This window comes from Spea bombifrons, chromosome 4 (assembly GCF_027358695.1).
Source record: "Spea bombifrons isolate aSpeBom1 chromosome 4, aSpeBom1.2.pri, whole genome shotgun sequence".
NCBI classification, from domain to species: Eukaryota; Metazoa; Chordata; class Amphibia; order Anura; family Pelobatidae; genus Spea; species Spea bombifrons.
This window is the reverse complement of record NC_071090.1, coordinates 98178257-98196214: the sequence shown is the minus strand read 5'-3', so window position 1 is coordinate 98196214 and position 17958 is coordinate 98178257. Positions and strand designations below refer to the sequence as shown.

The 17958-nt window shown below is 42.4% G+C and overlaps 2 protein-coding genes across 2 annotated transcripts; both read left to right on the top strand.

Annotated features, from left to right (window-relative positions):
• Positions 1-948: 948 nt before the first annotated feature.
• On the top strand, positions 949-5396 carry LOC128491474 (E3 ubiquitin-protein ligase NEURL1-like). Its single transcript, XM_053463796.1, has 5 exons — positions 949-1088; positions 1870-1985; positions 2756-2845; positions 3075-3116; positions 4876-5396. Exons 1-5 carry the CDS (start codon positions 949-951, stop codon positions 5394-5396), a joined length of 909 nt encoding a protein of 302 aa, XP_053319771.1.
• A 7903-nt stretch (positions 5397-13299) lies between these two features.
• NEURL3 (neuralized E3 ubiquitin protein ligase 3) lies at positions 13300-17422 on the top strand. The gene is made up of 4 exons (XM_053463795.1): positions 13300-13379; positions 14928-15395; positions 16119-16169; positions 16729-17422. The coding sequence occupies exons 1-4, from the start codon at positions 13349-13351 to the stop codon at positions 17244-17246; spliced, it is 1068 nt and encodes a 355-aa protein (XP_053319770.1). The 5' UTR covers positions 13300-13348; the 3' UTR covers positions 17247-17422.
• The last annotated feature ends 536 nt before the right edge of the window (positions 17423-17958 follow it).

The following is a 17958-nucleotide window of genomic DNA, read 5'->3' as shown; positions in this document are numbered from 1 at the left end:
TGTTTCTAGTGTGTGTGTGTGTGCGTAATTATATACACACACACACACACACACACACACACTTACACTTTTAACATGCAGAAAAGATACTGTTCGTGAAAGACATTGTAGAAAGCGGTGAAAATCCTTTGTGTTTGAGGAGTTAAGGCGAGCGTGTGTTATGATGAGTCAATGGGCCCCACCTTTCTGTTATGTTTGTTATGATATCTTAACCCTTCCTCGAAATCACGAGATCCACCGGGAGGTTACTTTCACTTTCTATACAGGAATGAATAGGTGGAAAGTTTACAAACTCCGTGCCCAGCACAAAGCTCTGTTTCCCATGACTCCCGAGTTCAAAAAAGGCTACCCTTTTTATTTTTGATCCAGTGAATGGAATCTAGTTGCCCCTATAGTACAGCCCCATCAGGCTCTTTTAACCCACCGCTGGCCAGCATGTGTAAAGTGCTATATGTTTGCAAGACATTAGGGTGACCACATTTTCTGAATGGGATTCGGGGTGTTGTGTCAGCCGGGAGAGTCCATTTGTCCGGAATGGACCGGCACTTTCGGAAGCGTTTTGGGGGGACGGGGATTGGGTAAAGCGGTGTTACCTGATGCTGCAGTAAAAGCAAGCAAGGAAAGAAAGCGAGCTGAGATAGAGGCTGACCGCATGTCCCAGATTTCCAGTCCTCTTGCCCCAGGTAGGGTGATCACATCAGCCATGTTTTCCATGACACATCATTTATACATATTGCTGACCAACCCAGATAAAATGCAGCCCTGCAGTGTGGGATGTATATGCTTATGGAAAGGGAACAGATTAGTCCTTTTTATATATTCCCCACACTGCAGGGCATCGTTGCATCTGGGCTGGTCAGCAATATGTATAAATTATGTGTCCTGGAAAACATGGCCGATGTGATCACCCTTGTCCCAGTTAATCTGTTTCTAGGGCAATGCGCAGTCATGGCCTCTGGGTCATGTGACTCTTTCCTGCTAGGGCCGCAAAAGGGAGTGGAAGCAGGAGAGAGCTGCAGCATGGTGTGCTTAAGCCACAGTAAATTCCAGCCTATGTGCTTACTGAGGTTACTGTACATAAGAAGTCTGTAAAAAGAGTTGGAATCTTAGTCACATAAAGGTTCAAGGAAGAGGGGCACCATGGAAGCTGTCCGGCTTGCCCCAATTTGCCCCAATTTGCCCCAACTGGCTCATGTGCCCCCCTGACTGCAAAAGTGTGACAGTGACTGTCCCTTGAAAAGCTGGGCTGTTAGGAGGTACGGTAAGGTAGTTAGAAACAACTATTTGTACACAATTTAATGTGGAAATCTTCTTGTTTTATTCTAAATGTAAATGTTATGTACAGGGCTGTTGAACTCTGTAATGAACACACACCTAGACAACTAGTCATGGCCCTCCAGGGTAATAATTAAATGTAAATGTTCTCTACAAGTGATTCATTCATTATACTTGTTGTTAAAATTGCTTCCTAACAATCACATGGTTTCTCAGTCGTTGGCTGTGTTTGCACTGTTTAATTTGGAGTGATTTTCAAGATATTGCAAGTGAACGGAATGTCCAAAACACAAAAATGCAGAAAAAAATGTGCTGGCACCGTTATATGTATAAAGCCGAGTTATCAGCCTGTGTACGTCTCTCAATGATACGATGTATCCATACCTTGGACGTTAATGGGACCGGCTACCTGGAGCCCCCCTTGCGTGACGCGGGCAGGACTGATGATGTCACAGGGCACACAGCTGTTTAAGGGTAAATGTGACTCCCTGCAGTCACACTGAAGATTGCCCCTCCCCCTTCATTAGAGTCAATGAATCCTCCTACCTACCACTTTTATATCATGTGGTTTAATCTAGTGGGTGTTCTGTTCAGGCCCAAATTGGCCATCCTGCAAATGCCCATTGAGCCGCTGGTCGACAGCTTCACACGTTCACCCGATCCGCTGCTGGCCATGTGCTACATACATGATCATAATAACATGGAATGTGGTAAAGTTCCATCATCAACCGTCGAGGTCTGCATCCTCTCAACCGCGTAGGAGCGACAGTCGCTTTTTCATACCCATATGTCCTTAATGTTTGCTGGGTATAGGTTGGCATGACTATATCCACAGTGCTTACTAACTCCTAACTATGGGTACTCCATGAGTAACTCCAAGTAGTTGAAAATGCATATTAATTAATATTAATGCATATTAATAATAGACCTAGAGATCTTATGAAGTTGACCACATATCAGATACTCAGATTTATAGAATCTGTACTTTGAATTACCCGTAAAATTTAAAACTGGATACAAAAGTAATAAATTCCATTGTGGGGGGCTGTTGCTACAATCGCTTCTACCTATTGGGGGTACACTACATAATGCCGCATTCAGGCATCAATGACATTATGCTCATCGCTGTACCGTTTCTCACTGATACTTCAGCATTTCTCGTTTGCCCAGCACCACCCATCTCTTGTGTGTTTGCGAGAACTGGAAATGGGATAATAATGACCAAATATTAGGCATGCGGGTCAAAACTGTTTTTTTTTCCTTGGTGGTTTAGTAATCAGTAGCTGAAATTTATTATGGGTGTCCTTGCTTGCTGGATCCCTCTTTGTGCAGAGCCTGCTGTATCTTCTGTACTTCAGAATAAACTGAATAGTACTTTCCTTCAGACCCCCACGAGCGAAGACATATATTGCCGAGTGTATGACACCTCTAATCGTGCCACCTAGTATTTAAGGTGTCCCCTGAGGCCCCTCTATTGCAGGTTTTGAGAAGCTGCGGGTTGGGACAGGAGCCATGATCACTCGAACACCTTACCGGAGAGACGCTTTGGGGGGCTTAGCTTTAGAGCATCGTGAGGAGGCCACATGGAAGCTGCATTGGAGATTTGTTTTGTAACAGCACAGACCACCATGGATTCTACAGATCAAGGCAGATCAGAGAATCTCCCAACTGGCTCATGATCCCCATAGCCCGCAATAGCAGGACAGTGGGGCATCTACCTGAAACAGTGGGAGGGTGCCTGAATGTCTGGAGATATACATTAGGTTGTGTGCGATGTTCTGCAATGTTCTGATCTGCAGGGGGCTTCCAGATTGTGAGGGCAAACTTGAAGAAAGCCAGAGGTAGGTGAGGATTAACGTTAAACTGTAAAATTAAATAAAAAATGCATACCCCCCAACATTTCAGGTGTCCCAAGTGGGGTACCTGTTTTGGGAGTTGTAGCTGTAGGTAGAAATGGAGCGTGACCAAGCATAAGGGGGAGTGGTCATGGCAAGACCACTTGCCCCACATATGCGAAGAGCTACCGCACAGCGCTCAGCCCTTCGTTGACTTTCCAACTCCCATTTGGCTCATGATCCCCGCTGCCTGCAAAAGCATCACAGTGGGGCGGCTAAACGGCAAACGGCACAGGGCCCAAATACCTCGAACATATGAGTTTTTTTTAATATTTAATGCACTTTTAACAACAAATATTGGTTATTGTGATAAGAGATCCACTTTAAGACCTGCAATCCTCTTGAATATAGAATCCCCGCTGAAGTTTCCTCATGGGAGTTGGGGCTTTCCAAATAAAGAAAATAAAAACTAAATTATAGGTTGCAAAGGCAATGCCCCACCTTCTGGAATCACCACAAATATACTGACACACCTGCATCTTTGCTAACACAACGACATCATGGGAGCGCGTGTCAGCTCACAAGCTGAAGGTAAGTGCCGTACGGATTCAGATGAACACTAACGCCAACTGTTTGTGGTCCTGCTTCACTTTTGTTTTAGAATAAAATCATTTTTATTGTCATAATATTCATAGAATTCGTGGACTCTGGAGAGCCAGCATACTGAATTGAACCAAATAACATTAGATTGTACCTAACGCCACTGATGGTGTTTCCGGCTTTCGTTGACTTGAATGCATCTAGATTAGGTTTGGTCAACATATTTCAGGCTGGCTTATGATCATGCGCCGACCTGGTAACTCGCTGTTTTGCACCTGGTTCCCAGGTATGAGTATGTGATTTGTATCTCAACAACATCTAAAGAGTTCTATAATAAATACCCCTGATGTAAAGAGCTCCAGGTGTGTGATGGGGCAATATCTGTTTTCACTTTGTTGTTTACTAGGACCAATGCCTGGAAGAAACAAACATCATACTTAGTGTGATAGAATTTTGTTTCGTTTTAAGTATAACCTGTCAAATTAGTGGTAGCTAGCCTGTTAATGTTTCTCCTAATGTTTCCTAATCATCCAGGTAGTTGTAAAAGATAAGATGAGAACCTTTTCCAGTAAGTGTAAAATTAGTTTGGCGGGAAGGGTTTAGGGAGTTATGCCAAGCTGGATCGTATCAAGAGATTTAGTTAAAGAAACTCGTGAACGATAAGCAAGACGTATTTAAATTCATGTTTAAATACAATTATAATGGCTTTTGACACTCCACATATTACGTATATATACACAGTATGTTAACTTCCTGTGAAATCACAAGCAGAATCTGCACCACCATTAGAGTGACCACATCCGCCATGTTTTCCAGGACATATATAATTTATACATATTGCAGATAAGCCCTGATAAAATGCTGCCCAGCAGTATGGGGAATGTATAACTGACTAATTGGTTCCCTTCGGTGAGTCTGTACATCCCACATACTGCAGGGCATTTAAGAAAAATGTATCACGCGGCGAAACTCCTTTATGCCCCCACAACTAATGCTATGTTTCTGCTGCGCGGTGCAGACAAATACATAAAAGACATAAAAGGTTTTGCACTAGTATTGATTGATGAGCAATCATCGATGCGGTTGTATGATGTTGTATTAGCGTTGAGTAAAATTTGTGAAGCCAAAGTATCTCTTGCACTTATATTTTCTATTCTACTCTCAGAAATTTCCTTCCACCCCGTTGTGAAAGGCCATCACATCTCATTAGATGGTTGCATGCATCGTGCAGAAAGATACAAGAGCTTCAACCATGGTTTACTCTTCTCAAACCGACCCCTGTACTATCAGGAGAAAATCTGGGTGAAGGTCATAGAAGACGAGCCACATTGGCACGGAGCATTAAGACTGGGCTTCACCTCTGTGGATCCCGACACGATAGACCCTTCCAGGCTACCACCCTTTTCTTGTCCTGATCTAAACCGGCGTAATGGTTTCTGGGCTGTGGCCGTTCCTGAAGACCTGTGCTACCAGAATAACCTGATTTCATTTTGGGTGAATAAAAAAGGACAAGCACTCTATCAGGCTATGGGAGACTCATGTCCAACAGTGCTTTTCTCCGGCCTCCCCAGAAACGGGCTGCTCTGGGCCATGATTGACGTGTACGGTCAGACCAAAGCCATCCAACTCCTCAGTAAGTGGAAACATTCGGAAGGCCATCATCCAAAAGTTTTTTGCGTGATATAACAATCAGCTGTGCATTATGAATCAATAGAGCGATTCTGGTACAAACGTAGAAAAGTGGATGGTCAGCAGGAGCATTCCAGTGGTTGCTATCAATGGCGACATCACTGTTTCCATTGCGCTATAATTGCTCTTAATACATTACATTTATTTATATAGCACCAGCAGATTCCATAGTCGGTTAAATCATTTAAAAATCACACACAAAAACAGACTGGTACAAAAAGGAAAATAGGTCCCTGCTCTCGGGGGCTTATAGTGGTTGAGGGAGAAGTGGAACAGTAGGAGAGGACTGCTTGGATGGGGATGAGAGCTTCTGAAATTTGCATACGAGGGAGAAGGTGTGATGGAACGGGGAAGGGAATAAAAACCAGCCCTGGAAATAATTGAGTACCAGCCCCATGGTTCCATTATTATTATGAACACAACAAATGTGTGGGGTCCTGGCTGAATGGGGATTAAATATGCATTTTTACAGAATATTTGAAGAACACATTAGTCATAATGCTATCCATGTTAACCCACCTGCACATCTATATGTTAATGCTGACACACACACACGCTTATCCTAACACACACACGCTTATCCTAACACACACACATTTATGCTTACACACACATTTACACACACCATCTGGCACACCAGCTATTTGCCCACTTCTCCAGATGGTCAGTCCATGCCATATATTATATTTATTGTGTGTGTTCTAGTAAGCATTGAAAGCCAAAGTGATGTATCGCCTAGATATAGCAGGACAGACCTGTACTTTATGTTCATGTAAGTGCTGTTACAGACAAGGGGTTTTGTTATGCACTATGGACTTTTATTAGTAAATATCTCTTTTCTCACAGACTACAGATGGGGGAAGGTGCCAGAACCATGCGACTGTCAACCAAATAAAGGTCAGTGACTTCACTCCCAGTTTATCACATTTTATTTGCCCACGCTTGCTGTTACATCTGCCATAGACTAGCCAGGCATCATGGGAGTTGCAGTTCCATAACACCTGGAGAGCTCTACGTTGGCTATACTTGAGCTGAAATCCATTAACACAAACTAAACGGCATGTTTTATAAAAGTAGCTCTATGGCAATAGTTTGAATGCGGAGCAATCACGGCAGAAAGCAGTAGAATGTCTTGCAGATCCTTGCTAATCTTTTTATATATTTGGGGTGGTTTAAAAAAAGGTGCTGAGATCCAGTTGGCGAGGGGTTAACGCATAATGTTATGATTAGGATAAGAGAGTATTATAAAATGCACCATTGTTGGGTACCACATCAACTTCTACACATTGGGGCATTTTTAGGGTAACTGCCGGGGCCTCCCTGGTCCAGGCACCCCAGGCAGCAACCAGACACGCCTGGCATCAAGAACGGCCCTGTTCACACCACCCCTACAAATGCTGCCTCATCCAATCAATAACGATAGAGGTGAATAAACATCCGAATACTGGGGATAAAGAGTTAGGATCCCATAGAACACGCCTGGGGGTTTCTAATATTGGATATTTTATTCAGAGTAAGGAAAATGGATACAGTCGTGTTGGTCCAGAAAATGGAGTCTTTGGTTTTAGGTGATACATTTTTTATTGGGTTTTTAAAAAAAACATAGAAGTCTTTTCTTTAGATGTTAATGTTCATTTTGATGTCTTGCCTTGATAAAAGGTACCATTATTGACAAATTATTGTTTTTTTACCTTATTGGTTACTGTTACCTGCAGCGAGCTAAGGTTTAAGAACATTTGTATCTATGAACAGAAAGTTAACAAATTTGAACCCTTTCTAATAAAATAGCTGTTAGAGGTCAGTAGTCCAATAACATATATAGTCCCAAATTTCATTACTGCAGAGCCACGCCAAGATGCTATCTTTCCCTAGACCCTCATGCTTTCACTGTTACACCTAATACAATATACTGGAGCCACTATCGGCACGCAAAGCCCTATACATTCTAGCTGTGTGCCTTCAAAGGGCTCTTCACATGGAGTCTTTTGAGTCATCCAGCTACAAAATCCTGAAGCCACTATCAGCATGCAAAGCCCTAAGAAATCTAGTTGTGTGCCTTTAAAGGCCTCCTCACATGGAGTCTTTTGGGTGCTCCACTTATAGATTACTGTATTAAGCTTTTAGAATGGAGTCACGGTCCTGAAGCTGTGTTCTTTTTTCTTTCCTACAGTTTCAACTCTCGTTACAGCTATATCCAACCGTTGTAATAGAACCTCAGACACCTCAGACTCCATCTGCTTGTGTGCAGAAGACAGCAGCCTCGTTTTGCAACTTCGAAACCTGGATGTCTGCTTCCTCGAAGATGAACCTTTCTGTACGATTTGCCAGGAGAGCCTTTCAGGCAGCCAATTCTTAGTGCATTCTTTCTGCAAGTCATGTTTAGAGGAGGAAAGTGCCCTCTGTCCATTGTGCCAGCAGGAAATTGAGTGTATTGAAACATAATACCCCGTACAACCCTAAAATTACTCCATTGTCTTCATACCTCCAATATACCTTTTGTCTTAAACATTGTAGTATCATTATTACAGCGTACCCAGAGGAGGGCAACAGTTGTCAGACAAAACACTAGGCTGAGTCCATGAACTCAGACACTCAGCATAACAGGTTATGTGACCCAACAGTAGTAGTGGCAGCTTGCACTCAGATACAGGCTCCTCATCCACGGTAAGAGGGAGGGAAAGCTCTGGTGTAGATGGGGGTGGGCAGAGGGGAGAAAAGGTGACTGAGAGGGGGAGAGGAAGCGGAGGAGAGTGAGAGAAAGAGAGTGTGTATATGTATGTTTATAGTGTGAGAGTGTGTATGTGAGTGTGAGGGTATTGTGTTAGAGTGTGTGTAAATGTAAGAATTTGTGTCAGTGTAAATGGATGTGTTAGCGTGTGGTGTTAGCATGTGTGTGTGATCATATATGTTAATGTATGGAGTGAGTATATATAGTTACATAGTTCATAAGGTTGAAAAAAGAAATAAGTCCATCAAGTTCAACTTTTCTATCTAAACCTTCCTATTCTTGATCCAAAAGAAGCAACCCCCCCCCCTAATTAAGCTACTTCGAATTCTGCCATCAGAGGCAATCGGATTTCTCCTTGGATCAAGAAGCTCTAAAATATTAATGTTATTCTATTTATATCCCTGTATATCATGCCTTTCTAAGAAAATATCGAGGCCCCTTTTGAAGGCATCTAATGTATTGGATAACCACCTCCCTTGGCAGTGAATTCCATACTTTTATTGTCCTCACTGTAAAGAATCCCTTCCTTTCTCATCTATGAAACCTGCGCTCTTCCAGTCTCATACAAAGAACAAGAGGTCGCCCTCTATTTCTGTTAATGAACAGGTCACTGAAGAGCTCTTTATATTGGCCCTGCATATATTTATATAATGTTATCATATCCTCTCTGAGACGCCGTTTTTCCAGCGTATATAATTTTAACTTTTTTAGTCTCTCTTCATAACTAGTATCTCCCAATCCCCTTATTAATTTCGTAGCCCTCCTTTGCACTTTTTCTAATTCCATAATGTCCTTTTTGAGGACCGGTGCCCAGAATTGTACCGCATATTCAAGGTGAGGTCTTACCAATGATCTGTAAAGAGGCCTCCCGTGAATCAATACCTCGTTTCATGCATGCTAAAACCTTATTGGCCCTCGCAGCTGCTTGCTGGCATTGCGCACTGTTGTCAAGTCTGTTGTCAACCGTTATTCCTAAATCCTTCTCACTGGTAGTTTTCCCCAAGGATATTCCATTTAAAGAATAGGTTGCATTTTTATTATTTTTACCATAATGCATAACTTTGCATTTCTCTATATTGAACCTCATCTGCCACTTGCACGCCCAGACCCCAACTCTGTCTAAATCTTCCTGCAAAGAAGAAACATCAAGATTAGTCTTAATTACCCGGCCTAATTTTGTGTCATCAGCAAAAACTGTGACATGGCTCTCAATGCAGCTTGGGAGAACTTTTATAAATAAATTAAAACGAAGAGGACCGAGGACAGACCCCTGAGGCACTCCACTTAATACCTTCGCACAGGCTGAGAAACATCCATTCACAACAACCCTCTGCATTCTATCTTTTAGCCAATTTCTGATCCACATGCAGACACATCGTTGACATTTATATGGCGTCAGGGGTGAGCCTAGGTTTAGTGACCCCTGAGAGTGTGTGCTAGTGTATGGAGTGTGCTTGCTTGTTAGTATGTGTTATGGAGGGGGGAGCTCGCTCAAAGAAATACTGCACCCAGGTGACACTAACCTTAGGCTCACAACGGCACCTAGGCAACAATTATAAAATGCCGCTGAATGAACCTCTATGTGTAAATGATGTTGAGGATACTTCAGGAGGGAAAAGCCGAGGCGGTTCTTATAGACAGTGTTAGTCCATAAATGAACTATTCCAGGTAAATGTGGAACCGAAAAGCTGATTGAGTGGATCTGAATTTTATTTTCATTGTACCTGTAATTGATGTGAGTGTCCAGAGTCAGCGTCAAGAACACGCAGGGCAATTTAAAACATGTTGGAAAACCACAGTAAGCAGGCAAGTTTAAGAAATCAAATGAAAAAAAGTCATGAAGTTTAAATGAAATGGAAGGGATAACTGAAATGAAGCAGGGTACAAAAGTTGTTTTTCCTCCTTGGATATCGTCTGTAGAGGTGTATCCTGATTGTACTTTTGACGGCTTTTTGTAGTTCTTACGACTGAGCCTGTCCCTTTCTGCGCTTTTTATACATATGATATATACATATGATTAGTATTATTATTGTTATGCGGCAGAGTTGGAGAGGTTTTTTTACGTGAGTAGCACATTGGAGGCTATCGGACTCTTTATTCCCAGTCTGATAGGGTTAATAGATTGAATGCAGCCTCTTCCCGGTGAATGCAATGTCTGGTTTAAAGCACAGCCTCTGAGGGCATTTGGTTTCTGATATGGGGGAGAGGAGGCAGTTTGCCCACGACCTCTAGAAAAAGGCACTGTATAAAAAATATTTTTGCTTGAACCTGCTGGTTTATGTTATTGGTAACTGGTCAGTCTCCAAGCTGGTGTAAAATCCATGTTTTCTTTGGTTTGGTTCTCACATTGTTCACAGACACGGTAATGTCTAACCCGTGGATAACGCTCTAATAGTTTTTTTTTTAGACCATTCTTACACATTAAATACAAACAAAGATGCAGAGGTATATCAGCTGGAGCGATGGGCTATGTAACATTCCAAGAATGATATGTAACTTATGAAAAGCTACATTTTATGTGTTATTTTTCTAACGCAACAATAAATGCATATTTACACAGACTTATTTCTTTTGTGCATAATCTTATAGGTAGTATTCTCCGTAAGGTTCTGAGAACTTAATACTCACCCAACTGCCACCCGGAAGTAAGTGTAGCTGCCAAACTTGCTGGTGAAGAGCTCTGGGATATGATGTCATAAACCTAAAAGTGAACCCTTGCTTATTTTTCCTCCAGTATTTTTCTGGTCTTATAGACCAGTGGTTCTTAGATCACATACCATTCAAAAACATTGAATGAGTATTAACACACTTGGTTGACAAGCAAATTTATAGTACTCATACCTGGGAACTTCTGGGCTCCGGCTACCTGGAGCCTTCTTTTGCGGGACACGGCCAGGAATGCACACTGATGTCAGTGGGCGGTCCCGTGACATAGGTGGACGGTCCCGCTGGCATTGGTGGGCAGTCCCGCTGAGGTCGGAGGGCGGTGCTGCTGACATTAATGGGACCTCCCGCTGACAGCGGCAGGAAACACCCCCATTTAAAGGAAAAATGGGCAGGGAGCGAGGCATGTCAAGACTCTATTGGTGGACCCGAATCCAACGACTCTACAGGTGTACTTCATTGGTTGATGGAAGAGGAGGCCCCAGCAGGCGACCAATAGAGTTGCTCGTACAGACTTTTAAAATCATGGCGCCAAAGCTACCGCATTAACCCCGTATTAACCCCTTCTCCAAAAAGGCAAAAAACAAAGAAAAAAACAACACAAAGAATGCACATGAATATTCGTCCGAACCGAACACAGGAACGGGCGAATACTCGCGGAACACGAAGATTTTTTCCCCCACGAAGACGAACATGAAGAGTTGGCCGGCACCCAAGTCTAGTAATTATTTCTGAGGATTTAAAGGTTGGCAGTAGAGCAGCAGGTAATGCGAGCAGAATGCTGGGTTGTATAGCGAGAGGTATTAGCAGTAGAAAGAGGGAAGAGCTCATGCCGTTGTACAGATCACTGGTGAGACCTCACTTGGAGTATTGTGTACAGTACTGGAGACCGGATCTCCAGAAGGATATAGAAAAAGTTCATGGATTACAGGATAAAACTGACCAGGACAGGTTAAAGGATATTAACATATATACAGCCTGGAAGAAAGACGTGACAGGGGGGATATGATAGCAACATTTAAATACTTAAAGGGAATCAACACGAGAAAAGAAGAGAGTTTATTTAAAAGGAGAAATACTACCGCAATTTAGGGCACTTTTCCACTGCCCATTTCCCTTGCCATAATATACTAAAACCAACTGCTGCATCCGTAAAATATTCTAATGATTCATTATCTACAAAATCGCTTTGCCAAACTCTGAAACCTTCACTAAAACCTTCAAACAACAATTTAGCCATCTGCCTGTTCGGATACTTGCTTAAAAAGGGGAGCAGCCTTAACATTCTCAGCAGCGTCATTGCTCTTCAGTTCACTCAATTTCTCCACATGCCCTTAATGGCAGTCACCCTCTGCCACACCAGCTCTGCCACACCAGCTCTGCCTTGCCCTTGAGAAGTTCCTGGCCATTCAAACTCATCTTGTACCTCTGGTCCAGATGCTGCTGGTAATTGATGCCCGCATGGTTGCTCCAACTGTAATCCACAATTCTTCTCTGTCCTCTAAAGCTGCCTCTTCTTCTTTTGCTTCTTTAGGCTTCTGCTTAGTAGCTTGTTTCCTTCCCTGACTTTCCATTTTCCATCTCCCAGTTGGCTTCCATGTCGTCAGCAGAAGTGGTGGACCTCAGCCACTCCTTGAAGCCTCTTCTCCCAGCACGCTCACAAAGACTGTTCAGCAGCTCTTCCATGCTGCTACCCACGGCTGTCCTGTCAACTGCTGCTCACCAGACTCACCAGGTCAGTGCAGGCAGTTTACAGTTCACCTTGGGCATTGGTTAATCCCGTCAACGCAACCTATTTAGAGCGAAAAGGGAGTGTGAGCTGGTCGCAAGTGCATCAAATATTAAAAATGCAGGCAAACTAAGCAGCGCGAGTGTCCACCATGTCCCTTTTTGACCCCAGGTCATTAACCCTACACCCCCAACCACATGCTGCCCTGCACTAAAAGCACAGAGCTTTTCATTCTCACAGAACCAGAGCTGAAGTGCCCCAACACAGACTCTGATGGAGTGCTAAATAGCAACATGGAGGCCGAGTCAGATACTGAACTGGAAGCTAGATGGTCTATCAGCCCAGAAAGCCCGATATTCAGATATCTATATTAGATAGATGTACGTTATGCAGAAACTGCTTTGTAGAATAGCTACGCATGTTGGTATTATTACATGTTGTTTAGAATAGGGGAAGGTGTAATAAGTATGTATGTAGGTGTATAATAAGTATTATGTTATGCAGCTGTGTTGCTTTAAGAAGCTGAGCATGGTCAGTAGTGCATTCATATCATGCAATGCTCCTAAAGTGTTAAATACTGTACTGTTTTTTTGTAGGCAGACTAGTGTTGCATTGCTATGAAATATCTGATCACGAGAATAAATACTTTGAAGGAACAGCACAATTTTTATGGGTATTTCCTCTTTGTAATTGGGACTTTCCCAATAGAAAAGTGAAAATGGGCTGGATGTGTAAAAGGGAATGTCCCTGCTCCACCTTCTCGACCTCACCATAAAATACTAACACACATGCATCCTAACAACATGACATATCTCTAAACCAGACAACATGGGATCGTGTGTTAGCTCAGAGGCTGAAGGTAAGTTCTGGACAGATTCAGATGACCGCTGACCCCGCTGTCTGAGGAACCATATTATTTTTCTTTTAGAATAAAATATTTTCTATTATCAGTTTTTTTAAATAGCAGCATAGGATTCTGCAGCAGGAGATGCAACTACTTTTACTTTCGACTTGCTATTGTTGTGAAGGTTACATGTACTTAAATACATAATGTTTCTAGAATTCCATGGAATACATCGCAATGTAGCAAACGAAGACGTGAGAAAACCTTATCATTGACAGTGTGCAGGGCTAGCTAATTTATGCAGTCTGTAATTCCTAACTGGATTTTTTATTATTATTATTATCTTTTATTTATATAGCGCCAACAATTTATGCAGCACTTAATACAATACATATATTCAAGGGGTCTGACAAGACGAGAATTGACAGACTAAGACAAACCCATACATTAGATGGAGAGAGCCCTGCTCATGAGCTTACAATCTTGAGGTTTCTTTTCTGATGCTTTTGGATAAGCTAAAGAGATCTACTGTGTGTTGAATTCCCTGGTATAAAGCGATTCAGGTGTGTTGGAGCAATATTTGCTTTCAGTTTCTTACTGGGACCAATGCTAGGAAGAAACTAATATCACATTTATGATAAGCTAGAATTGTGTTTAGGTTTGGTCAAGGATCAGGGCTCAAAAAAAAACCAGGAGGCAAGGTCACCATGGCAACTAGGAGCAACTATAGAGTATGTATACTATAGTCTCAGAGTCAGTGTATATATGTATAGTGTTACCCAGTGTGTGTGTACATGTGTATAAGAGTGTGGTATTAGCGTGTATGGTGTTGTTCATGTTACAGTATGGCATTAGCATGAGTGTGTAACTGTGTATGTCAGCATATAGTGTTAGACTGTGTGTATTAGTGTATGGCGTTAGCATGTGTGTACATTAGCGTAGAATGTAAGTGTGTTTTTGTTACTGTAGTGTGTTAGTATTTGTGAGAATAAGATGTTAGGGTGTGTTTGGTACTGTGTGGCATTAGAGTGTGTAGATGTATATCAGTATATGGCAAGGCTCAACAAACCACGGGTGCCACGTTGGGTAATATATGAAAATAAAAAATATATATATTATGGAATAAAAAAGGCTGGCTCCTAACTTTTTTGGCTGGCTCCTAGATCCAAACCAAATTTGTCACCCTATGGCTTAGGTGTAATTTGTGAAGTTAATGATAACTTGCCTATTAGTCTTTACTATTCATTATCACAAGGGGTAGTTGTAACAGATGATAAGCTGACAGAAACATTTCCGCTAAGTGTAAAGTTAGTTTTACAGCTGGGTGAGAAATTTATGGTTATAACCACGAGTTATTCCGAGCCGGATCATGTCACAAGCGGAATCTGCACTCCCGTCTCTTATCATAAAGCAACGTATTGATCGAAGTAGATGGTGTAACCTTCAATTTAATGTTATCATGCTAGGTAACAGTGTACCCATATGTGCCCCCAGCTCATGGAATTTTTTGAAGCTAAAGTATCTCTTGCAATGCTTCTAATATATTTTCTGTTGTTCTCTTAGAAATTTCCTTCCACCCCGTTGTGAAAGGCCATCACATATCATTAGATGGTTGCATGCATCGTGCAGAAAGATGGAAGAGCTTCCACCATGGTTTACTCTTCTCAAACCGACCCTTGCGTTGCCAGGAGAAACTCTGGGTTAGAGTCCTACAAGATGCACCACAGTGGAACGGAGCGTTAAGACTGGGATTCACCTCTGTGGATCCCGACACAATAGACCCTTCCAGGCTGCCACCCTTTGCTTGTCCTGATCTCACCAGACTTAATGGTTTCTGGGCTGTGGCCATCCCTGAAGACCTGTGCTTTCCAAGTAACCTGATTTCTTTTTGGGTGAATAAAAAAGGACAAGCACTCTGTCAGGGAATGGAAGACCGTTTGCCAACAGTGCTTTTCTCCGGCCTCCCCAGAAAGAAACTGCTTTGGGCCATGCTTGATGTGTACGGTCAGACGAAAGCCATCCAACTCCTCAGTAAGTGGACATTTTCTGAAGTTCAAAATACACCTCATGGGACATCAATGCCAGCACCCCACATATTTTCATCTGTCGCCAACCCCGTCAATCACAAACCCTCAACCAACAAGTGGAACCTGAAGAATCGCATACCTGTCATTTCAACAGAAAATTCCTTGCTGTCTTGATCGTTGAACTGTGGCATGCCCGCTCTGTGTGCAACAACCACGCATGTCCTGTTAATCTCTCATGGCTTTAATCGCCTGTCTGTTACAGAAACCATGATCTTCTCTCATGGCACGCTTCTCTTCCCTAACTGCACCTTTCAGAATACACTGAACTTTCCTGAACTGTGTAATTTTAAAGTTCATACAATCAGTCTTTTCTCTCCACTCTCTCTCTCTTCACATCGCTGTCATATATTGCCACCAGGATACCTCGGAACGCTCAGGGTTTGCCCCAGAGTCTCAGGGTTTTTGCCCCAATCACAGGGAATTTCAGGGTGACTCCTTCCTATGTTACACATATGTGATCATATATAAGACTCCTAATGTTTTTGCTACCATTATGTTAAAGCTGTTATCCCTGTCAGCTAATTTAGAAAGTTCCCGGGTTTGCCCCCCATGTCCTACCTCCCATTTCTTTAACCACATTTCTGTCCAGTTTGGGCTTGATTTGTGAACAGACAAAGGAAAGTGATATTTACGATAGCCTATTAATTTTTATCTTTTTTTTTTACAGATTCCAAAAGAGGGAAGCTGCCAGAGCCATGCAACTGTCAACCAAATAAAGGTCAGTTACGCTTTATCACATTTAATTTGCCCACACTTAGAGCATATTCACTAACATTTCCTTCCGGGATAAAGGGGATGGGGTCACACACTCTGAGTGACCCTGCAGTATTGAGCTCTAGGCTACCCAGTATCTGGAGCTCATTTACAAGCGTGTAGGCTGTATGTGTCTTAGACATACACAGTTAAAATGCAATGCACTGTGCATAGGCAGTACTTTTTATGCTAGGACAGGATGTGATAGGACCCCAAAAAAACATGACTGTCCCAGGAAATTCTGGACTGTTGGCAGGTATGACACTTGTTGCTACATCTGCCATAGACTAGCCACTCATCATGGGAGTTGCACCTCGATAACACCTGGAGAGCTCTAGGTTGGATATATTTGGGCTGAAATCCATTAACAGAAACTGCAGGCCACATTTTATAAAAGCAATTCTGGGGCAAAAGGTTTAATGTGGAGCAATCACCATGGAAAGCTTTGACCTATAGATTACCATGTTAAGCTTTTAGAATTGAGTCACGGTCCTAAAGCTGTGTTCTTCTCTTCATTCCTGCAGCGTCACAAATCCAAATGGCTGTGTCCAACCATGGTAATGGAACTTCGGACTCCACCTCACAAATCCAAATGGCTGTGTCCAACCATGGTAATGGAACTTCGGACTCCACCTCACAAATCCAAACGTCTGTGTCCAACCATGGTAATGGAACTTCGGACTCCACCTCACAAATCCAGACGTCTGTGTCCAACCATGGTAATGGAACTTCGGACTCCACCTCACAAATCCAAACGGCTGTGTCCAACCCTGGCAATGGGACTTCGGACTCAGGCTCCCCTTGTTTGTGTGCCGAAGACAGCAACTGTGTTTCCTACCTTAAAAACTTGAATGTCTGCTTGTTCCTTGAAGACGAGCCTTACTGTGTGATTTGCCAGGATGATCTTGCAGACACGCAGCTCTTGCCCTGCTGCCATGCTTCATTCTGCAAGTCTTGTGCTCTGAAGGTCCAGAGTCAAAGTGCTCGCTGCCCGTTGTGCAGGCAGGACATCATCCACATTCAGAGTATCGAAGCAGTGTGACTTGTACATCCCTAATACTTTTGTGTTTTCATACTTCCAATGTACCATTTGTTTTAAAAAATGGTAGTATCCTCATAAGTGGAGAGGAGAGAAAAAGACGAGGGACAGGAGGTGCCAGTCAGAAGACTAGGCTGATTCTTTGAACCTCCATACTAAAAACCAGAAGACCACAAGAACCTTGATACCAGGCGATATCAAGTAGAATAAATTTGAAGGTCAGACAACAGGAGATGAAAAAGTGAGGTGGTAGAAATATGTGAAATACACCAAATCTAATATCTAGTAACCTACCTGTGTTTAAGTCCGCAAATAATAATTAATCTGTGGAAAGGCATATGCAAAATCTTATTGTAAAACATTTATATTACTCTATATAAGCCTGACAGTGAGTGAATTAATGAAGTCGTCTATGGGGAAATTAATGCAATGTAAAGGGAAACAATCAGAAATCATATTCATTGTCAGTGACAACATTATCTATTTCTGCGTAATGTGTTCTTTCACGTTAGTTGCCTTTTTTCATTAATACAACCCTCTAAATAACTTATGTTTATAGATTTTAAGTTCTGCCCAATGCACCTGTGGATAAAGCTTAAACGTATATTATTTTTTAGAAAACAGTGAAGGCATGTGTATGCCAGTTTATTCCTGGAATTTGCAGTTCCAGGCCAAGTTGGTCACCTACAGACTAACAAAGCCTTGAACAGCAGTT

What these genes read in the sequence shown, in the direction of transcription:
- LOC128491474 (XM_053463796.1), top strand. Translation starts at nt 949, where the DNA reads ATGGCCTCTGGGTCATGTGACTCTTTCCTGCTAGGGCCGCAAAAGGGA. An exon ending in TCATAATAACATGGAATGTG is followed by an intron (nt 1,986 to 2,755) that starts GTAAAGTTCCAT and finishes CCTCTATTGCAG; the next exon opens with GTTTTGAGAAGCTGCGGGTT. An exon ending in AAACTTGAAGAAAGCCAGAG is followed by an intron (nt 3,117 to 4,875) that starts GTAGGTGAGGAT and finishes TTCTACTCTCAG; the next exon opens with AAATTTCCTTCCACCCCGTT.
- NEURL3 (XM_053463795.1), top strand. Translation starts at nt 13,349, where the DNA reads ATGGGATCGTGTGTTAGCTCAGAGGCTGAAG. An exon ending in TGTTAGCTCAGAGGCTGAAG is followed by an intron (nt 13,380 to 14,927) that starts GTAAGTTCTGGA and finishes TTGTTCTCTTAG; the next exon opens with AAATTTCCTTCCACCCCGTT. An exon ending in GAAAGCCATCCAACTCCTCA is followed by an intron (nt 15,396 to 16,118) that starts GTAAGTGGACAT and finishes TTTTTTTTACAG; the next exon opens with ATTCCAAAAGAGGGAAGCTG.